Below are 22,917 nucleotides of genomic sequence, written 5' to 3' on the forward strand. Positions count from 1 at the left end.
GCCTGTGCTCCGCAGCGGGAGGGGCCGCAACAGTGAGAGGCCCGCGTACCGCAAAAAAAAAAAAAAAAAAAAAAAGAGTAAGACTACAGGTCATCGCTCAGGCCATTTGGGGCAAACTAGTGCCGAGCCAGGCCATCTCGTCTGGATACGGGGGTGGCTATGGGCACAGGGGAGCGGCAGCGCCGTCCCGCTCGGCTGCGCTGGGCTGCGTGGCCTGGGCCCTCGGTGCTGGCACGCCCCAGCTGCCCGTTAGGAGAAGGCCCCGGCAGGCCTTCGTCACGGGCCTCTGGACACGGCTCCTTTCTCTTCCCCGTAGACTTTCTTTGGAGAAGGGAATTTGCAGTACATTGGGCATTTCAGTCCAAGAGGCAAAAGTAGGTCACAGGTGCAAATGAGGACTTCAGTTTTCAATGGTTTGCTTCCAGGGAAGGATGAAGAAGCTTAAATGCTTAAAAATCCTCAGGTAATTTTTAAAAGGCGGTAAGAGTACAATGAAGAAACTCATATACTTGCACCTTTTATGTGCCAAGCGCAGCACTAATACCTTTGATCCCTAAGTGGATCAAAGTGGAAATGATTTATAAATAAATTTATTAAATAATAATAAAATAAAATCAGATCCAAGATGAACACTTAACAGGAAATCAGATGCCTCAGTTACCCCAAGAGGCATGCCCTTGTGTTCAGGCTGGGAGCTGGGCAGAAGGGAAGGGAACCCAGCAACAAAACAGTGGCGTAGTCAGAGCCCAGTTTATGAAGTTTTGCAACAGAAAGTGTTGACCCATCTGGCCTGTGATGTGGGTCCATGCTGCTTTGAAACCCCTTCCAGGCTAGATCCAAGGAAGGTATGCGCAGGGGCCCAGGGTTCTGTCCCTGCAAGGACAGCCCCGCCCTTCAGCTTCATGCCCTCTCCCTGCTAGTGGCCCTCAGCCAGCCCAGGACCTGGGGCCCAGCCCCCTGCTGACTGGTCCCTGGGCCAGGGTCATGCTCAGGAGTGAGAAAGGGCGTCCCAGAGAGAACGAAGCGAGCCAGGCGGCTTCCGTCACCGGCTTCATCTTGATTTTGTGTTTTGTTCTTCCCTGTGGAACTGGATTCCTAAATATAGCCCGAGTCTGAATTGGCAGATGTTGGGTTTGTCCTTTACAAGAGGGCCAAAATTAGTCTGTCATTTGGCACCTAAATAAAGCAGCCAAACTGCCTTTGTACCAACTTTGCGATGAGGAGGGACTGAAGTTGCCGCATTTCTCTCGACAAGGAAACTTTCTCGGAAGCTGGAGCGGCACCTCTGAAGCCAAGAGGCTGAGTCCAGAGGGATGCGCTTTCCTCCTGGCTAGACCCTCTCGTCTCTGAGTTACAGTCAGTGTGTTCCACGTAGCTTAAATACCTCATGAGATTGGAAGAGGAGGATCAGTACCCCACAGAAATAGCACTTGGAGAGAGCAGCAGTGGTGACTTTGATTTGGGGAGGAAAAGAGCAATCTGTCCAGAGTGTCTGGAGCTGGGTGAGCAGAGGGGCTCCCCAGGGGCAGCAGAAAGATGTTATAATCAATTACCACATCATAACACTGATGTATGATAATTACTGAGTGTTTCTCCTGAGATAGTGCAGCATTTGGCTGGGATGCAGTTCTTTCATGGTCCACTGCCTGATTAATATGCAAATAATAGGCTGATTGCATGATGAATGCAGAAAATGAGTTTGCTGATAACATGAGCACTGGAGCAGGAAGATGATAAATTACTTTTACTGACTGTCGTACATTAAGTACCCTTTCTCAACAATTTCATCACAAATTAAGTAAAGCAGTATGGAGAGATTAGGAGGATGTGTAAAATAATGTACCTTAATAGCTTTTCTTTCTTTTTTTTTTTTTATAAATTTATTTTATTTATCTGGTTTTGGCTGCGTTGGGTCTTCGTTGCTGTGCGCGGGCTTTCTCTAGTTGCAGCGAGCGGGGGCTACTCTTCATCGCGGTGCACAGGTTTCTCGTTGTGGTGGCTTCTCTTGGTGCAGAGCACGGGCTCTAGGTGCGCGGGCTTCAGTAGTTGTGGCACGTGGGCTCAGTGGTTGTGGTTCGCGGGCTCTAGAGCGCAGGCTCGGTAGTTGTGGCGCACGGGCTTAGTTGCTCCGCGGCACGTGGGATCTTCCCGGACCAGGGCTCAAACCCGTGTTCCCTGCATTGGCAGGCGGATTCTTAACCACTGCGCCACTGGGGAAGTCCCCTTAATAGGTTTTTCTGATACCATCACATACAACGAAAATGTCACTTGGTTCTGCTCGGCATGGCCTGGGGCCCGTGTAGGGCCAGATCAGTGCACTCAACCTGCGTGTTGTTGGGAAGGCGGGAAGCAGCAGCCCACCACACCAGCTATTCAGTCAGCGAAGGATTCTCTAAGGAACATCCCATCACAGGCCAGACATCACCTGCATGCCGAGCTGCCTGGCAGGGTTATCGAGAGGGGACGGGCTGCTCTTGGGGCCAATGCTGGAGCCTCTGCGCAGATGGGCACTTGCAAGCCTGCTGTCCACCAGGTGCCTGGAGGGAAGGAAAGTTGCTGAGCTGCAGGCCTAAAAGGCTCAGAAGTAAAACACTATTGAAAACCGCCTCTTAGCTCCTCCAAGCCTTAGAAATCTGGGGAAATGAACGCCACCGTCAGAATGGCAGTATGAGCTGCCTGCCAGAGAGAATCGCTACTGGTGAAGGATGGGCCGGCCTGCCCAAAGCCAGAAAGGAACCCTGGAGGAAGAAAACACACGCACACGGGTGCGCGCGCACGCACACACAGTGCTTAATCTTTGATTACAGCAGAGCAATTTAACTAGAGAGTTTGTTTTTACTCATCTCAGTAATATATATTTAGACTGTTTGTATGACATACATTTTCTCTTAATGCACAGGGACGCGCTGATAAGTGTTCATACACACAGCTGGTTCGGTGATAAGGTTATTGACGGTAATTTGAAAGCGTTATTTCTAAAGTATGGATCTGCAGCAAAGCTAGGGGCAGGGGCAGCACGGCTCCTGAGGCTGGCCCCGCGGCCTCGCCAGCCTGGGGGTTCACTACCAAGGTTGAATTGTAACTTAAGGAAGGTTTTTAATTTTCAACATTCCCAAACTCTGCTTTGGACACGCGTATTTCCTTGAGAGCCCGTAAAAGATACACAAGAAGAATCATGGAAGCCTGAGGGGCAGCAAATGTACAATCCCGAGTGCCCGGCTGCGCCCAGCCCTCGGGTGAGCGCTCCTGGGCTCAGGACCCCGTCACCTGGGCAGCTTCCCCAGGTGCTGAGATCCTTCCCCGCCATGTGCTTTCCTGGCTCGGTTCAGGGAGAAAAGGGGAGGGTGAGAAAGCACCCCAAGAGTGAGGGAAGTGCAGGTGGCACAAGGCGGTGCCTGACGGAAGGGGCCCCGACAGACTCGAGAATCACAGCCTCACCCTCTGCCCCCCGTGCTGCGCCAGGACAGAGGCGACCTGCCAAGGACGGCCCTCCCTCCTCCTCCCTCCCTCGAGCGCCGACTTCCCGCCACGGGTTCGTCGTCCCCTCCGGTGAAACGCAACCAAAATGGAGCTCAGCCTTTTCTCCCCAGAACTGTGAAAGCACCGCCATCCCCGTGGGCACCTGAGCCAGGGCCCGGGCAGCTCACCTCGATCCCCCTCTCCCTCTTACACCTGCCGCCTCTGCCCGGGCAGCTCACCTCAATCCCCCCTCCCTCTTAACACTGCCCCCTCTCTCTCTCACACACACACACACTCACACGCTCACACACTCACACTCACACAGTTTCTGTTTCCTAAACCTCCAGAACCATCCCTCCAGATCGCACATCGGGCTTGGGCCCTCCCCTCCTTCAGCCCCTTCCCTGGGGTTAAAGTCCCGCCTTCTCAGTGTGTGACCCTGCCCGCCGCACACACCCCCACCCCGCCCCGCCACCTCTGTCTCTTTCTTGTTCCCTCCTCCCCAGCCTCAGCTTCAGTGCCACAGCGCTGTGAGCTGCCATCACCCCCTGGACGTCCCCCTCCTAGGTCTTTGTGACAGCCAGCTGCTTAGTGATGTCTCCCTGGGTCACCACTGTGCCCCACCTCCTAGCACCCCGCCTGGCACTTAGAAGTTTCCCTTAGTGAATGAAGGGCACAGGCCCTCTCTTCAAGTGGCTTGGAAGTCAAGCTCGGGGATGTAAGTTGGCACAAGTTAAATACAAACCTTGCTTTTATTAAACGGGTTTTCGTTGTTGATAAGTAAACTGTTGTGGCTTTTAAGTCACTATAAGAGTTCCTTAGGCAGACTTTTTTAAATGTTCACACACATACACCAGCACCTACTGTCTCCTTTTTACTATTGAAACAAAGAGTGAGTGATTTGGTAGGTTTGCTGGGATTTTCAGTGACTTAAGGCAATGCCCAGGCTGACTGAGGGCCAAAGAGTACTGCCAGCCCGGGGCCAGCAAGGAGGGCAGGCCGGGCCTGGCCGTGGGAGGGGTGGGCGCCAGTGTGTGATGCCGCCTCTTTGGGATCGGGCTTTCCCCGGGCTAGGGGGAGACCCGCCCAGGCCCTTGGGGATGGGGCCCGAGACCCCCCCGTTACCCCCGCACCGGCGTCAGGCGCAGGCCCTTGGAAAGCAGGCTGTCCTGTAGTGGGGCCACATCACGCGCTCCGACGTGCCTTAGTGTGTCGTTAGGTTACTTCTGTTCCTTTCTCCATAGCAAGCATGCAGTGGCGTGGCGGGAGGGGTGTGAAAGGTCCTGCGTGTCTCCGAGACGTCTATGAACGTCTCCACGTATTTTCCTTCAAGCCTCTGCTAATCAGTCCAAAGACCACACATACGCAAAAGCAAAATGCTCTGTGTTTTACGGGGTTTTTTGGATTTTTACTGGAGTGGAGTTGAATTACAACGTTGTGTTAGTTTCAGGTGTACAGCAAACTGAATCAGTTATACACATACATACAGCCGCTCTGTTTTAGATTCTTTTCCCGTAGAGGCCGTTACAGAGTATTGAGTAGAGTTCTCTGTGCTCTACAGCGCTAGTCCTTACTGGTTACCTGCTTTATATGTAGCGGTGTGTATATGTCAATGCCAATCGAAAACTCCATGTTTTTATGTTGGCTGTGCCTGGCGGAGATATGTGGCTGGAGAAATAGGATGGGGGTCCCGATGGGTGACGAGCATCTGCTCGGAGACTCGGAGGCAGGGAGCCCCCCCCCCCGCCCCCCAGGAAAGGTTTGGTGCTCGGGGATGTTAGAGAGAGGGTCTGACGTCACCACGTGGCACTAAAACCCAGGCGGGCAAATTAGGCAGCCGTTCACTTTCGACACAGAGAAGCTCGTTATTTCTAAAGAGGCCCGGCGGCCATGAACCCTCAGGTGGGGGGGGGGGGTCTCTTCAGACAGGAGCCGCGTGAGCCGTGAGCACGTCCCTGTGTTTCGGCTTGGGTTCTGTGTCCCCTCCACGATCTCCACATCTGAACTCGGCTGGGAAGCGCCCCGGGCGGGCGGTCACCCCGCGGTGGCCTCTGAGCTGTCCTCCCTGCCGAGGCCCCTCAAGCTGGGCAGGGTCCTTCCAGGCCACCAGGGCTCCCGCTGGACCGAGGACGCCAGCAGCGGGCACTCCAGAACCTTCTGTAGGTCCTTGCACGGCCGTGCCGCTCGCAGCGCCGAGGCTCCCGTCTCCCCTCGGGCTCCGTCTCCGCCCTCTGCCTCCCTGGGACCCCTCTTCCTCCCTCCCTCAGTCATGTTTCCATGCGCCAGGCCGTGACCCCACTGCTCCCCCAGACTTCTCCTTCTCTCTCCCATCTTCCATACTTGACAGTCTGTGGAGTCGCTTGGAATTTCCTGGCTTGGCGCGGGCTCAAAGCCTAAACTATGGACATAATGAAAAGCGGTGCATCAGACCAGCCGCCAGTTAAATAATGTTTGGGTTCTTGTCAGAATGTCACAGAGTACCCTGTCATTTTGTTTCAGCAACTTGTCCTTCTGAACGCGCAGTGCGCCTTATGGCATGCCAGCAGTAAAAATGTCACTTACAATAATTACTTTTTGGTGAAAATGCTTACTGACTTCCTACCTTCAAGCTGTTTTTTACACAGTGGGGAGATAATAAGAAATGACTTTATCCTGACTGCTCAAATGAACACTAAATGGAATTGGGGTTATATTATTACTGCAGATAGAGGGCTGGGTATGGAGATTTAAACAGAGGATTGGGTAATCTGCGGAGAGATTTGTCTCTGAAAATCATGGCGGGCGTGGATTTTCAGTTGGAAGTCACGGCGGGCGTGGATTTTCAGTTGGAAGTTACGGCGGGCGTGGATTTTCAGTTGGAAGTTACGGCGGGCGTGGATTTTCAGTTGGAAGTGACGGCGGGCATGGATTTTCAGTTGGCTTCTATGAAAACCTAAGGCAGCTGTTGTTTGCCTGCTGTTTTTGGAATATAATATTTTTCGTAATCCTTTTATAGTTCCTGAAAGCTCTGTGTATTTCAGAGGGCCTTGAGTCACTATCTGTGTCTTACTAACCGGGCTACTCTTCTGCAAGATTCGAAGCCTCCCCCCCAAAATTCATCCACACAGATCACTTTTTAAATGTAACACCTTACTATTGCCATCAGAATTGGATAGATGGTCTGTGTAGCTGGGCTCTTAAAGCGAATTGTGCATTTTCAGTTGCCTCAGTCCCGCAGGCTGCAGACTCTCTGAGAGCAAGGTCTCTAATTTCTCTTATCCTTGGGGATTTCCCTGGTGGTCCAGTGGTTAGGACGCGGCCCCTGGTTCAGTTCCTGGTCGGGGAACTAAGATCCCACAAACCGCGAGGCACAGCCAAAAATAAAACAAAATAAAGCAAAACAAAAAATTTTGCCTTATCCCCACTGCTGAGCAGAGTGTACGACACAGAGCAGGTGCTCTAAAAGAGTTTGCTTGGGCGAGTGAATGAATGAATGAAGGCAGAGGCAGGCTGTTGTGATACCGCAGTGACTGGCCGGTGGGGGCTTTCCACTCCTGAGCTGGTCAGATCCTCGCTCCACCCAAGTGGCCTGGGCCAAGTCACAATGCCCGTCGGAGCCTCGGTTTCCTCGCCTGGAGCGCCGGGTTTATATTTCCGCCACAGGACTACCGTGAGGATCGAATGAACCAGCGTGTAAATGCCCTTAGCCCGCGGCTGCGTTCAGGCGAGGTTGTAAAGGTGCTTCAGTTCCCTTCCCTCATCCTACAGGTGGGTTGGCTTTGAGGGCCTCACCGTCGCATTTCTGAGGTCCGGGCACGTGGATACGTGCCTCAGCAGTGCCTGGCGCACAGTGAGTGTGCAAGAAACGTTTGCTTGAGCACTAGCTGCTGTTACAACAGGTCATAGGATAGGGTTTCTTTTATTTATTTATTTATTTTATTTATCATTGGCTGTGTTGGGTCTTCATTGCAGAGTGCGGGCTTTCTCTAGTTGCGGCGAGCGGGTGTTACTCTTCATTGCGGTGCGCGGGCCTCTCATTCACTGCGGTGGCTTCTCTTGTTGCGGAGCACGGGCTCTAGGTGCACGGGCTCAGTAGTTGTGGCGCACGGGCTTAGTTGCTCCTCGCACGTGGGATCTTCCCGGACCAGGGATCGAACCCGTGTCCCCTGCATCGGCAGGCGGACTCTCAACCACTGCGCCACCAGGGAAGCCCAATCCTGTATTTTTAAGAAATAAAACATCAGCCTCTCCCTAGTCTCATTCCTCCTAGAAGTCAGCTACCGTCCGTCCTGAACGTGCACTTTGTCTTTCCTGGACGTGATTTTATACCCGCACTGCGGGTCTAACTGCCACACACAGCACATAGCGCGTGCAGGCTTTCGGCCTGTGCACCAATGTTGTCACCTGTTTCGTTCTGCGCCTTGCTTTGTAGGCTCACCGTTACGCTTTCATGCTGGTCCACGTGGCTGTAGTCCTGACCCTCTTGCCGCTGTTTATAGCACGTGTTATATCGTATGAACGTGCCCTGGCTCCCGACTGCCCCAAAATTAAAACAGACACCTTAACCAATTCAAAGGCCCTGCACAACCCAGCCCCTGGGGACCACCTCTCTTTGCCTCATGTTCTTGCTACACTCAATTTTATTGATGACTGAAACCCACCAGGTGTCTGGAACAATCTATCTCCCTTCCTTGTCACTGCTACTCCTCCCAACTTAGCTGGCTAATTCCTGTTCATGCCTGAAGTCCCCCTGAAATGTCACCCTCCCAGGAGGTCTCTGATCCCCAGGCCACATCAGCGTCCCCACCCCCCTGCTGTGTGCTGCGTTCACTGCCGTATTCGCACTGGCCTGACTCCACACACTTAGGGAATGAGTGAAAGAAGTATGGAATAATGCATCTTCACTCGTTCTTCCTGCTGGCGCTTTTGTCCTAAGTAAGTTGATAATGACACGTAATTCACATACAGTAAAATTCACTCTGCCCGCATAGAAGCCTTCTGTGCATCTCAGTAATCAAGATATAGAGTAATTCCATCAGCCTCCCAAAATTCCCTCGTGCCCCTTTGTAGGCAACTCCTTCCCTTCATCCCTAGCAACACTAGGGATGTTTTCCTAAACTAGACCTGTTTTCCAAATCTAGATCTAGATTTTTCCAAATCTAGATCAAGATTTCCAAAACTAGCTCTGTTTTCTGTCCCTGTAGTTTTACCTTTTCCAGAATGTCATCTAAATGGTATCACACAAGCTGTAGCTGTTGAGTCTATCACCAGCATCTCAGTCGTGCGCCAGGAACTATGGAAGAAACAGCAATAAATCATGAGATTTACACTACGTGCAGGGGAGACCTTTTTTTTTTTTTTTTTTTTTTTTTTGGCCGTGTTCGGTCTTCGTTGCTGCACGCGGGCTTTCTCTAGTTGTGGCGAGCGGGGGCTACTCTTCGTTGTGGTGCGTGGGCTTCTCATTGCCGTGGCTTCTCTTTGTTGCAGAGCACGGGCTCTAGGCACGTGGGCTTCAGTAGTTGTGGCACGTGGGCTCTAGAGCGCAGGCTCAGTAGTTGTCGCCCACGGGCTTAGTTGCTCCGCGGCACGTGGGGTTTTCCGGGACCAGGGCTTGAACCCGTGTCCCCTGCATTGGCAGGCAGATTCTTAACCACTGTACCACCAGGGAAGTCCCAGGGGGCCTTTATATAGACAAATATGTTCAATTTAGTAACTACTCTTTTTTTTTTAACATCGAAATCAGGTTTCCTTAGCGCTGACCATGTGGCAGATTCGTTCCTCATTACAACCCTGTCTGCATTTTTCAGATGAGGAAACCGGGATGTTGCGGGAAGTTAGGAATCCTATTCAAGTTAGCACTGCCAGCTGGTAGAGGCAGCCCCCGTCCCCAGGCTCAGTGCCTTAGTGCCAAGCCCAGGGCTCCTCCTTTCTTTCTTGTTTAAATTATTTTTAGTTACACGGAAGAGCACAAAGCCTTGTTCTTTCAAAAAGTCTTGTTTTAATCAGAGGGCTCCATTTGCTAATTTTTGGAAAAGAAAATATTTCTTCTTCTCTGTTGACCATGTTTCTTGCTCTGTCAAGATGGTGAATCATACGGGCACCTGTCCTCCTGGCATCGAGGGGCCCGGTCCCCTCCCCAGGGGTCGATGGGAGCTGGTTGATGGGTCTGGTTTTGTGGTGCTTACTGGAAGTAGCTTTCTAGAGAATTGAATTACTTTCCAATATGATGTTCCGAGCCTGTGGATTCGTGGTGTGTTCAGTGAGGCCGCTCCAGAAACGTGGGCCCGATTCTGCTCCCGGTGACCTGAGACCACGGTGGCACCTGTGTGCACCTGTGTCTGTTGGTGAACAATTGTCACTCAGCCAGTACGGTTTAGACACAGACTCAGGGTGGAGGTGCAGATACCAGTACGTTCCCAGGCCCAGTGGGGTGTTGATCTCGGCGGGGGGGCGGGGTTACCTTTGTCTGCAGTCACGGTTGGGAGCACAGAGGGACACGAGTAACGTGTGGCGAGCACCTCTGGTCGGTTCTCTCAGAGGGTTTTCCTGGCAAAAATGCGTGTGAGTGTCTTGCTGAGGATGCCTGGAAGAAAGAAACATGCCTCCACTCGAGCTATTCAGGGCGCCCGCCTGCGCCGGTGCCCAGAACAAAACAGGGGTGGTGCGGGCAGCAGTGCCGGCCGGTATGTTCTCCAGGCAGCCATGATTCTGACCTTGCTGTGGGTTAAAGGACACAAACCTGAGAAGAAATCTGTTTATCATGTGGGGAATTCATGCCATCCTTGACAGTATACAGTGAGCAAGATAAATGATCTGCCAAATTGGTCCCTCGCCTGGGTGACTCAGGGCAAGTTCACAGTGCAATTCCATTGCTGCTTCAGATTCAAAAATAACGTTTGCTGGGTTTTATATCCAGTTGTACGATGACCTGGAGGTGAGCCGAGAGGAGAAATCCGATTTGTAGGATTCAGCTTGCCTTAAGGATTTATATGGACCATTTCTGCTGTTTACGTCTGTCTCCTTCACAGCTTCACAAACCAGTGTTTTTTTGGGGGGGGGTTTATTTTTAACCTGATTTTCCAGGTTGAGGACATAGCCTTATGTGATGGTGGAACTCTGTCCTGGTTTAGGATGACAGATGGGTTTATCGGTTGAATTGCAGTTGTTTTATTGGGGATTTTCTCTTTCTAGGTATTTATACAAAATATCCCTTGTATCTGGAATACAGTTTCCATCCTCTTGAGTTGAGAATAGGTTGTCCTCCTGGATATCGTATGTCCATCGAAGGACCCTCCAGTTATACGATCAGTTACAATTCAGTTGCTCCTTAGTTTTACATTTTCTTTAGTCAGGTCGCGGGTATTGGGGGTGGGGGGGGCGCCCACGTGTGCTCACACTCAGTGCGTGGCCCGGCCTCATGAGCTGTCATCTCTCTGGAGCTGTAGAGCCCTGTGACAGCGCCCGGCCTGGCCCCTCACACAGGGTGCTGTGGGATCTCCCCGTGTGCCGTGCCTGGTGGGAGCGGGGAGTGGGGGCAGAGACTGAACCCAGACTCTGGGCCAAAGGCAGGTAGGACCGCAGTGCTAGGTCACTTTGCGTTTTCTCTGTATTTGGAAATTAGGAAATGGCAAAAGCCCTTATTCCAGGCATCCCAAAACTAGAACGGATGTCAGATTTTACGGGTAATGAGAGGCCCGAAGGGACCACTCAGCAACAGAGCACGGTGGCACTCCCTGCCGGGCACCTGCAACAAGACAGCTCCTTCTTACGAAAGGAGAGCATGGAGACCTGACTGCCCACGCTGGCCCCGTCTCTTCCCGTGTTGGTGACAGCATGGCATAGACAGAGAGCTAGGCTTTCAGAAGCACATCCTGGGCTCTGGCAGAGAGCAGGGTGGGCACTCCTCTTCCATCGGTTCCCTCCAGATAGGGCGCCATGGAGCCCTCCGGGATCACAGTGAGAACCGACCTGGGGTCCCAGCTCAGCACTAGGCGGCCGAGGGCTTACGTCTCATCTTCAAGGGTCTTCATCGCTGTGGTGACCATGCATCGTAGGCAGCCCTCATTTAAAATACTATGTCTATTCATTTTGTGCTGGAAATTATGGACAAAATACGTATGCAAATTATAATCTAGCCAAGGTACTTCTGAATTATAGAATTAAGGGGTTCCATCGGAAGAAATCATGACAGTGATAGCACGTGACTAATAGGACGTATTTTTTAACAGAATGCCCTTTATTGAGCCTTCAGACCTTCTCTTTAAACCCCTAGTTCTTCTTCTGTTGCTGTTTTTTATTTTTTAATACAGAAAATGAAAGGTTAATTCTCAGCCAAAAAACTAAGAAACAATTCATTTAAATCCATAGACCGCCATGCTGTCTCCTTCTTAAACAGACGTTTAATTAGTAATTCCTAGATCAGGAAAGTAGACGCACATGGTGAAAGGCAGCTGTTTTCAGCCTCGGTTTTCTGTGTGCTTTGATTACAGAAAGCACTCCAAAGACCTCTGCCAGCTGCAGCCCTGCACCCGAATCACCGATGAGCTCTAGCGAGTCAGTGAAGAGTTTGACTGAACTGGTCCAGCAGCCCTGTCCCCCCATTGAAACAAGTAAGGACGGCAAACCTCCAGAACCCAGCGACCCGCCCGCTTCAGACTCCCAGCCCACCACGCCACTGCCTCTCTCCGGACACTCGGCTCTCAGCATTCAAGAGCTGGTGGCCATGTCTCCAGAGCTGGACACCTACGGCATAACCAAGCGGGTCAAGGAGGTGCTGACCGACAACAACCTGGGTAGGTTCCCTCCCCCGCTGCTGGGTCAGGAGGTGGCAGGTCGTCTCCCGTCGGGAGTTCTCAGGAGGAGAGGGTGGAAGGGGGGCCTCAGGCTGAGCCAGCCAGAGGGTTTAAACATTCACAGGCTGCCTGTAAGAACCTAAAACGTCCTACAGTTGTGAGCAATAAGGGTTCATGAGGGTGTTAGAGGTCTAAGGTCAGTCCCAGCCCAGCCCCGCCCCACCCCTGCGCCCCAACCAGGACCTCTTGGAAGACAAGCATGCCGGCCGGAGCCAACTCAGGCCATACACTCCGACCACCGATGGGGGCGTGCCCAGTGGAGCTCTGAATCCTGGGGGAGGGGTGGGGGTTGTGCAGAGCAGGGCAGAGTCAGCTGAGCCCAGGAGCATCTGGATGGCGTCACGGGAGAGCCCGGCAGGCAGGGTTCAGATTTGCTGTGAAGGCAAATCTGTGATCTGAGGGGTGAAACTTTTCACACCAGGGAGACGACCTCCTCCTCTTTGAGCAGAAGAGGCTCCATCGCAGCGTCACCCTGGATTTGGAGATGAGAGGCATCTTCACGGTTGCTCAGCTGGTCTTGGCTTCTCCGGGAAAGAAGATGCCTCCACTCCCAGGGTGTGTGAGAGGAGTAATAGCCACGAAGGGGGCCAAGTTACAGATGAGTTAGGCAACTTGGTCAAGACTCAGTCATCCTCTTAACCTTTGACCTGGGATCTTGGGGGTGTTCATGGGTTAGTCTCTTAAAGTCATAGCAGGCTGTGTGTGTGTGCACACTTTTTAAAGGATGAGGGCCAGTAGCTTTCTTCAGGCTCTCAAATATGTCTGGGACTCAAAAATGATTGAGAGCCACTGCTGTGAAACCTCTAAAAGTAATACAGATAATTTTCTAAGAATAATCTCTTGATTTCCGCCCCCCACCCCCACCCCCCGCCCCATGCAACTGGGTGGGTCAAGCAAATAGTAACTAGCTGTTCATATATATCGCTTTCCTGAACATAACAAGCTCCTTGGAATGAAATGAGATTCACTTGCCAGGTTAGAATTAGGTAAAGTTTGTTGGAAACTACCACAACGAAAAAATGGTAAGGACCTAGGATGTGTTTATAGGTTAAACTGAGAGTTTAAAAAGCAGAGAAACCACAGGTTTACCAAAATCAGTAAATGTATATCTCAGTTAAAATGACTGATATCAGAAAAACTTCACTTCTCAAATCCAAAGCTTCCCGTACAGTAAACTTTTGCTTAGAGTCCCGCTTCTTACGAGGCAGTGCTCTTGTAACTGCTGTGAGCGCAGCTGGGGGTGTTTCCCTCTCACAGATGGAGGACATGAGCCGCAGGGGGAACAAGCCGGTCGTCCACGGTCCCCCTGCACTAAGAGGCAGAGCCGGTGTCGTGATCCGTAGGCTTTATGGTACCAGACACTGGCCTCTGATCCCGGTCTCCACTTCCACTAGCAGTCCTGTTCATTTAAGTCCTCCCGTCCAGGCCTTCAGGTTGTGCCTGGTTCTCGTGCGTACCTTTAAAAGTGGTGGGGGCTTCCCTGGTGGCGCAGTGGTTGAGAGTCCACCTGCCGATGTGGGGGACACGGGTTCGTGACCCGGTCCGGGAAGATCCCACATGCCGCGGAGCGGCTGGGCCCGTGAGCCGTGGCCGCTGAGCCTGCGCGTCCGGAGCCTGTGCCCCGCAACGGGAGAGGCCACGACAGTGAGAGGCCCGCGTACCGCAAAAAAAAAAAAGTGGTGGCCGCTCTTCACCGGCAGCTGAATGGCTCTCAGAGAAGAGACATTTTCTTTCTAAGCCTCCGACAAACATTGCAGACCTAACGGCGCTGTGCTCTCCAGAGCGCAGTAGCCTCTGATCAGCCTGGGGAGCGGGCTGCTTGAACTGCGGGCACAGACTTTAGAGTTGGAAATGGCCTGCTTTTCAGGAAAATAAAGCTGAGGAGCTCTTTCTTCTTCTCTTTCCTGCTGTGACCTTGGGTCAAGTGGCCTGTTTTCTCAGCAGGACCTGGTAACCTCACTAATCGTGAAGGGAGCCAGTGCAGACGGCCCTGTGGTTTGAGGCTGTAAAAGGAAGGTCTCCCCATGAGCTGCTCAACTTCCCGAGCTCGGATTTGGGATTAACCACCTCTGATAAAAGCCGCAGGTGTCCTCCAGGCCTCGGTTCATCCGAAGCCCAGAGGCTTTTTTGAGAGAAACCTTGTGTGCAGCTAGAACGCAAGAGTAATACTGACTCCATCACCAGTGGAGTCTGGTGCCAGTCTGGTTGAGGAAGTGCTTCTACAAAGTGCTCACTCTAAGCCAGGACCCAGCTGATCAGACTGTGGGTCTCGAACCCCCATTTCTGATTTTAACCTGACACATGCTTCTTCCGCCAGATCTCTGGGTCTCGGCAGTGACATCACTCTTGGTTGCGTTCTCTCTCTAGGTCAGCGCTTGTTTGGGGAGACCATCCTAGGGCTCACCCAAGGCTCCGTCTCCGACCTCCTGGCTCGCCCAAAGCCCTGGCACAAGCTCAGTCTGAAGGGGCGGGAGCCCTTTGTCCGGATGCAGCTGTGGCTGAACGACCCCAACAACGTGGAGAAGCTGATGGACATGAAACGGATGGAAAAGAAAGGTAACTCCCTGCCGCCTGCCCCAGCCAATCGCTTTCTCATTTATAAACGCGCTGTTGCTTTTAAAGCCTTCACACCGAGCTGAGGAGGCACACTGATCCATGCCCAAGGGACTGTAAGGCAGGGTGAAGGATCTTCTGACGGTCATCCACCGATGAGGACCGAAAAGGACTGGGAAGATTTGTGGCTTTTTCTGCCCAGCAGCCTGAGCCCAAAGGCATTTAGCCCTGGGGGGGGCTGTGATCATTCCTCAGTCACCCTGGCGACCAGTGTACCTTTTTCTTCTTCAGGAGAATAAGGCCACTTGGTGGTGGCTCCTTTGTTGTCTTTTGTTTTGTTGGATGGGTGGGGTATTAAAACACTTCATCGCACGAGTACCACATGGCAGGGCTTCCACAAAGAGGTGGTTGAAAAATGCATTTGTAAATAAGAAGTCTCTGGTTCAGAGAAGTTAGGCGCCTCCTTGGAGGTCACCCAGCCCGGAGAACAGCAGAGCAAATTCCTGCCAGGACAGACCTCTCTCTTGCCGTTACGTTATAGTCTCTGGGGCTGTAGAGGATACGACCTCCTAGAGAGCTAAGAGCAGCTCTCTTCTCCAGACGCACCCTGAGCCCTCTCAAATGCTGAGCAGCGTTCTGCTGCAGGTTACGACACAGGAGAAACCCTGAGGGATTTCCTCGGTGGCAGGAAGTGACACCTGCTCCGTGTCCTGGTTTGCACTGCACGTGCCGCCCCTCGTCATTGAGTCCTCCCCTTGGAGGGGACAGTCCTGGGTCGCCTTTAATGCTGCGAGCTCACCTGGTGGCTGCTGAATCCCTTAGATGTGGAAGAGTGGGCACCAGCTGCTGGTCTGGCCGTAGGCAGCTGTGACCGCCCCCCTTCCTCAGCTTCTGCAGGGGACCTCACCAAAGAGTGGGCATCACGACCACCCGCGCGACTGTGCGCGGCCCCACGGCCAGCGCGCCTGAGCCGGGGGCGGGTGGAGCCCAGGCTCGTACCCTCTGAGTTCACCAGGGGCGTGTGCTGCTCACCTCCAGCCGGGCACCACCGTCCTCACCCAACCGGGGAGCGGGCTGGGCTCCTAGGGGGAGGGAGAGTCTCTGCTCTAGAGACTTCTAGTTTCAGAGTGCCTCCTATTTGCAGACACTGTGCTGAGACTTCACTCAGCCCACAAAACTCCATCCGGTAGAGATGTTATTATCCAGGGAAAACGGGGCTCTGGCATCACGAAACTTACCTGACTTCAAGCTGGCCTAAGCAGGAATCTAAACGTGGGCTGTTAGGCTTCACAGCCAGTGCTCTCAGATATGCATGTGTTCTGCTGCCCTGGGCCGAGTGCCTGCCACGCCGGGACCACGTGCCCAGGCAGCGGCTGCCACGCCAGCCGGGGCCCTCCGGGGGGCTCCTGCCCTGCCCGCCCTCAGGCTGCAGACCAAGGCTCTGACACAGGCCGCAGCCGTGGGCAGCTGCCGGCAGCTGCCGGCAGTGCTGCAGGCTCCAGAGGCCTGGTGCCACGTCTCACACACACACACACACACACACACACACACACACACACACACACACGCAAAACTTTGTGACTTTTTATCATGGGAAATTTCAGACATAAAAGCAGAGAGAATGGTATCATGAACCCAGTACGTCCATCACACTTTCAACAAGAGCCCCACGCGGCTCTGGAGCTGCTGCTCTGCCAGAAGGCATCCCTCTCGAAGCCGCCTCCTGTGCTCGGGCCCTGGCCGGACCACTCCCTGCTGTGCTGCTCCTGGGCCAGCAGGAAAGGACCTCAGCCTCCACAAATAGATCTCTGGGGGCTTCCTAGGCCTCCACTCCCTCCTGCACAGGCTCTGGGCGCCATCTTGTGTCACAGAAGAGTTACTGTCTCACTGGGGCCCAGGCCCCTCCTCACATCCCAAAGTCCCTGAGCAGCTGCAGGGCCCCCGTCAACTCTCACTGGTAGGGATGCTCATAACCAGCCCCCGCGGGAGGCCGAGGCATCTGACCCCTCAGACACAACAGCGGGTGACCCAGGGCACAGCACTTCCTGTGATCTCCATAGACGATCGGTCACCCGCCCAGCGCGAGGGGGCTGGCTGGACAGACCAGGCTCATTTCTTTGTAGCCTCTTGACTCTTCACCACATTCATTTTAGGGGGAGAAGATCATCTTCTCAATTCTGTCTGAGTTCTAATCATAAAATGGCGTGTTAAGTAACTCCCTAGTCTAAGTTGCTGCATCTGTAAAATGGACGTAATGCTTTTTCCAGTTGTAAGGATTAGAATGTACCTAGTATAACAGCCAGCACATATAAGCGCTCACTAAATGAGAGTTATTAAAATAATTTGTATCCCTTTAAAATAGATGAAAATAAGCTTTGCCCCCCAGTCTAGCCTACGTTAAAAATTCTGCAGCAGGCAATGCAGACTGTACGATTCCCACGTGTGCTGCACTTCCTCCTCTTCCGTAAAGCTTTTGCTGCTTCTCCCTTTAGCGCAAATCTTTTATTGTTCTCCTTTCTTTCGTTCTTGTAAATCTCTTTCTCTACCCTAGTCCGCCCTCTGCTTTCTGTTCCCTTCACGAGATAGCCCTGAACCTACCTGTTCACACAGTTCCAAGCACGTGGAGACACACACACGCAGCCTCAGCTAGCTCGGGGGCTGGGCTCCCCTCCCCGGAAGCTACAGGTGGACCCTGATAGTCTTCTGAGACATTTGAGACCCACATGTCAGTGCTGCTGAAGTGTGTCTCCCTGACTTCCCTCGGCTCCCGTGGACACAGCCCCGGGCCCCGCTCCCGTGCCGTGGCGGGGCAGGGCGGAGGCGGGGAGCGGGGCTGGCCACCATCTGGCTGCACAGGGCAGGCAGTGCTTCCCAGAGCAGACTTAGGTCAACCTCAGTTCTGTCACTCACTAGCCGTGTGACCTCAGGTGAATCACTGAACTCTTAGGCTTCAGTTTTTCCGCCTGTAAGTAGGGATGATACCGGTCTGTCTCCCGTAGGGTAACTGTGAGAACTAGATGACCAATGTCTGCCCCTGCTGACACACACTGCTCTTATTACTCCGTGCCGTTGGAGTTAAATAACACTGTTTCTCAACTTTCGTCAGTTGTAAGAAGTTTTGAGGAATTTTCAGACCGTATTCCAAATTAGTTCACTAGAATGACCTCTGTGGATTATTCGTTTGCTCAAGAAGTCCAAATGGTTTTTAAGTTGAAGCGTAGCTGGTGATTAATGACACGTAACAACAGAAAGGAGCAGACGAAGCACACGTAGCACTGGTAGAGCAAATATCTCCCGGGAATCACCCCCCATTTCCCTCGCAGCCCACTCAGCACATCCCCAGGTGACAGTCGCCCCTGAGTCCCTGAGCCTCGTCTCAGCCCGCTGCCCACCGCTCCTAACCCTTATTCCACAGTAAAAAGACACGTGAACAGCACACGTCCTCCCCTCGCGCCAGCCGCTCTGCCCTCCAGGCCACTCATTTCCTGACCTCTGAGCCCTGTTCTGGCCGCTCCTCCACTCCTGGGTTAGGAGCCTCCTCCAAGCTCGGTCCAGCAGGTTTTCTCGAAGGCCCTTCCCACCTCCATCCGCCGACCTCCTGCTCCCTGTCTACGTTTTCTCAAGACTGTGGCCCCTGGATCAGCGCCTCCCTCCACGCCCATGTCCTGCCTCATCCAGGGGAATTTTAAGACCCATCTGACCTGTGCAGCACCCAGGCCTCAAGTTCTTTGACCTCCTCAACCCCTGATTCCCCAAATTGCATCCTCGCCCACAACTACTCTACCTCTCGAAGCCTGAGTTCAGGTGCCCCGTCACTGACCACATTCCGCTGTCCGTCCACCTTTCCACGTTTCTCCGTTCATCCCACCTGACCCCAGATGGCCTCCAGAGCCTGGATATCCCCTCCCAGGCTTTCCCCCAGCAGCTTGCCCTCTGCTGCCCTTCTCTCCTTCCCCAGAACGCCAGCCCCCGCCCTGATCCCCACTTTGGTTCTCTCTGCAAATCCCAGCCTTGACTTAGCGCCCTGCCCGTCTTCTTCACCCAACCTCCTTGGCGTCTGGGACCTACGCGGGTCGGTGCCGCCTCAGATTTGTATCTCCGGTTTCAGTAGGGTCCTCTGTGCTTCTCCCCACCCCCGCCATCACCCCCTCCATCCCCACCACCATTTCTCACCGACCTGTCTCAAGACTCCATTTCCATCTCTTCAGATCACCTCTCCTCCTGCCTTCCTACTTCATAAAGAAAACCAAGGCTGTCAACTCTCCCCACCTCAGTCCCTCTAAATGTGTCTGTATGTCCCCCGCTCCTGCTCCTGTATTCAGGACCCACCTCATGCGCCTCCGGTGGCCGTCTCCTCCCTCACCTGTAGCCCCAGCTCTCTCTGTCTTCTCCCCCATCAGCTTGGAAACATCAGCTCTCTCTCATCTTTAAAGGGCCACCCTCGACCTGGGACTTCCCTTCTAGAAGCCATCCTGTCTCTCACTTTTCTTTTACAGTTAGGCTTCGTAGAATAGTAACTCCTGCCCACTACCTCCACTTTCTCACCTCCTGTTCACTATTAAGTCCACTGCAGTCTGGCTTCTGCTCCCACAGCTCCGCTGTATCTGCTCACCGAGGCCTCCAGTCACCTCCTAATGTCTAAGCACCCAGGACATCCTGGGTGCTTGTTGGACCTTCCTTTCTGCAGCACTGACACAGGGACCCTCACTGCTCACTCATCCCTTCCTCACACTGCTGTCTCCTGGTTTGCCTCCCGTCTCTGTATCCTTCACGGCTCCTGCTTCCTGGGGTACCCTCTGCATGTGGGGCTTTTCCAGGATTCCATTCTCGGCCTTGCTCTTTTTCATCAAGGTCGCTGACTTAACTACAGGTTCTGTTCTAGTGGTTCCAAGTTCCTCTCTCTAGCCCGGACCATTCTTCTGAGCTTAACACCTGTCTTTCCAACTGCCTACAGAACATCTCGACGTGGGTGACCCAGAGACCCCTCAAACTCCACGTTCCCAAGACGAACCATCATCTTCTCCCTTTAATCTGCCCCTTCTGTGATACCCAGCCCAGTGACACCAGCACGCACCTCACCTCCCACACCTGAGCCCAGGGGGCCGTCCTCAGCGCCGCTCACTCTGGTCCCTCGCCGAGTCAGCCACCACGTCCTGTCAGTCCCACCCCTCACAGCTCCACCATCTGCCTGCTTTTCTCCGGCCCCATCACCGCTGCCTTGGTTCAAATCTTTATTCTTCTTTCCTCCCGACTGGGCTCCTTCCTTCCAGTCCTTCCCACTCCACCCTCCGAGCTGTCGCCAAGGCAGCCTTTCAGAAACAGAGAGCTGATCACATCATTCCCCTCATTAAAATCTTTTCGTCTCTTCCCACTGCTTTCTAGGTAATGTCCAAACTTGTGGCCTACCCTGGCCGCCCATCTCTCCACCTTTAGGTCCAACAACTCCACCACACCCCACACCCCATGTGCACACGCGTGCGCGCGCGCGCGCGCACACACACACACACACACACACACACACACACCCCACACTTTGACCGTGCTGTTTCGTGCCTCTGTGTGTGTCTTTGCACACACCATTCCCGCTTTCTGGAGCAGCCTCCTACCATCTTCACTTCGCTGCCTAGTTTTTCTAGTTAATCCCTTTGTCCTTCAAGATTCAGTTTATAATCACCACGTCTCCCAGGAAGCCTCCCCGGCCCCCTCCCCAGGCTGAGCTGAGTACTCTCCCTCAGCGCCCACCTCCGTGGCGCCCCACGCTTGCCTCCCTTATCACGCCTTACTGGGGTCACCTATCTGTATACTTCTCTGTGTCCCCACTAAACCATGGGTCATGCAGGGACAGACGGGGACCTCACGTCACGACAGAGCAGGTCCTCGATGAGCGTGTGTTCGGTTTCAGAATGGTTCTAGCCCAGGTGTTTCGAGATGCTCTCAGAAGAGCAGGGAGCTGCCACAGTCCACACGGCAATGTCTGGGAGTGGAGGGCGGAGGGCGGAGGGCGTACCGCGTAGTGGCGGGCCGGGGCCGGGGCGGGTCTCCCCGCTGGGCCTGCCCCTCAGTCTGCCTCCTCTCCCTCCCTCAGCCTACATGAAGCGGCGGCACAGCTCGGTCAGCGACAGCCAGCCCTGCGAGCCCCCCTCCACTGGCATCGACTACAGCCAGGGCGCCAGCCCCCAGCCCCAGCACCAGCTGAAGAAACCCCGAGTGGTGCTGGCTCCCGAGGAGAAGGAAGCTCTGAAACGAGCATATCAGCAAAAGCCATACCCGTCACCAAAAACCATCGAGGAGCTCGCCACCCAGCTCAACTTGAAAACCAGCACCGTCATCAACTGGTTCCACAATTACAGGTACGGCCCTGCTCTCACCCAGTAGGTCAGCTGCAGCTTAGAGGACGCGCGTTCACCCAGTAGGTCAGCTGCAGCTTAGAGGACGCGCGCTCAGCCCCCGGGAAGAGGCCGACGGGTACTGCAGACGCTGGCTGATCACCGTGCACAGGGACACGTGCTGGGGACTGATAACTTGGTGTTTGGTCAGTTAATTGGCTTCTTATTCGTATTGGCGTTGTAAACCCCAAAGACGTAGGGTCATATGGTTAGAGACCAGAACAAAAATCTCTCAGGGCTATCATTTAAAAAGGGAGAGTGTAGTCATTCATGGTTCCACAGTAGTGACCGTGTATTTGGTGATTTTTTTAACGCTTTCTCAGGGTCTTGTACAGTATTGTTTTCCAAATTAGTTTGATTAGTTTTGTAATTAAATCAATTAGGTAGTGTAAGACCCTTTCTTCTGGGAAAGTCATGAGTTAATGAAGATTTATTGAGCATCTACTAGGTCTACAGACACTGAGCTATGTGTTGTAACCAGCACTGTATCACTTGATCCTCACAACTGTGTAAGAGATATAGTTTTTTCCACGTTTTATAGATGAAAACATAAAGCGCAGAGGGGTTAAATAACTTACCTGAGGAGGGAAGGGCCCAGTGCTCTCCTCTAGAGCAAAGGACTGGGGTAAAATGTTTGGATTAGATAACGGAGATCCACTGACAGATAATGAATTGGCGATCACCGCTAAAACCAAGACTCCCTACTGCTAGAAACCAAGAACTCTCAGTGGCCTGATGGAAATTCCTGCCTGTTTAGTGCCTTGTATGCGGCCATCTCGATCGCTAGTTCCCATCAAAACATCATTTTCCCTAGGGCTCAGCAGAACTGGGGTAGGTGCTCCTGGTTATACCAAGGTGACAAGTACACATGTATAACCAGTGCAGGCGGAGCCCTCATGGTTCCTCACCTGAAGTAAGTGGCAGGTAACAGAAGATCACGGACGGTCAGGGGCTAGAGGGAGGAGTTGTGTCTCAGACTGGGGCCTGCCTCATCGGATAGGCTCTGCTGGAGCTTCTGACAGGGCACAATTGTTCCCAGGTTCTGAACAAATTGGAAAATTTTTAACTATTAGATGGGAGCCAAAATAATACCTTTATTGCTGATGAAGGCCACGTTAGCAGATGTAGCTTAGTGTGAGAGCCAAACAGCCTTGCTCCCTGACCCTGAAAACCAGGCCAGTTTATCCGTCACGGCACCACTGGCCCCCGCAGGCCTCCCCGTGTGTAGGCTGGCTCCCAAGAAGACAAAGTACATGAGCGGAGCACGGCTAGCTCATCATCCTAAACTTACCAATCCGATGAAAACAGAGGCAGAGTAAGGTCAGCAGTTACAATAACGGAGAGCTCCCTCTGCACGGAAGGAAACCTCCGAAGTAGTAAACTAAAGTGCCGTGAAGGCTAGTGAATGGAAACGTGGGCAGAAGCTCACCCGAGCCTCTCCTTGCCAGGCGTCCTTTCACTATCTAGACACAAAGGTGCGTTTGAATGTGTACTTTTGAGTCTTCTGCGAGTTATGTCCATTTTAATCCAAGAATCATAACCCTGGACAGGGGTGCCGGGAGCTGTAGATGGCTGAGTATCTGGGTAAAGGTGCTACCAGTCGCACAAAACATCTCCAAAGCCATTTCCCCCAGCCCTGCTGGGGCCACCTTTTTTTTTTTTTCCAGATCCTCCTACAGGCCTCAGTC

At 53.2% G+C, this 22,917-nt stretch overlaps 1 protein-coding gene across 7 annotated transcripts in view; it reads left to right on the forward strand.

The window, feature by feature from the left end:
* The window catches only part of CUX1 (cut like homeobox 1), a 372,800-nt gene that overhangs the window by 319,533 nt on the left and 30,350 nt on the right, over window positions 1-22,917 (forward strand). For 4 of the 7 annotated variants that reach the window (XM_067705821.1, XM_067705825.1, XM_067705820.1 and 1 more), the window contains 3 exons: window positions 11,928-12,230; window positions 14,658-14,846; window positions 20,929-21,193. The exons of the other annotated variants lie outside the window; for them this stretch is intronic. In XM_067705821.1, coding sequence (XP_067561922.1) covers window positions 11,928-12,230; window positions 14,658-14,846; window positions 20,929-21,193 — 757 coding nt within the window. The remainder of the gene's footprint in view (window positions 1-11,927; window positions 12,231-14,657; window positions 14,847-20,928; window positions 21,194-22,917) is intronic. 7 annotated transcript variants of the gene reach the window in all.

This window comes from Pseudorca crassidens, chromosome 15 (assembly GCF_039906515.1).
Source record: "Pseudorca crassidens isolate mPseCra1 chromosome 15, mPseCra1.hap1, whole genome shotgun sequence".
NCBI classification, from domain to species: Eukaryota; Metazoa; Chordata; class Mammalia; order Artiodactyla; family Delphinidae; genus Pseudorca; species Pseudorca crassidens.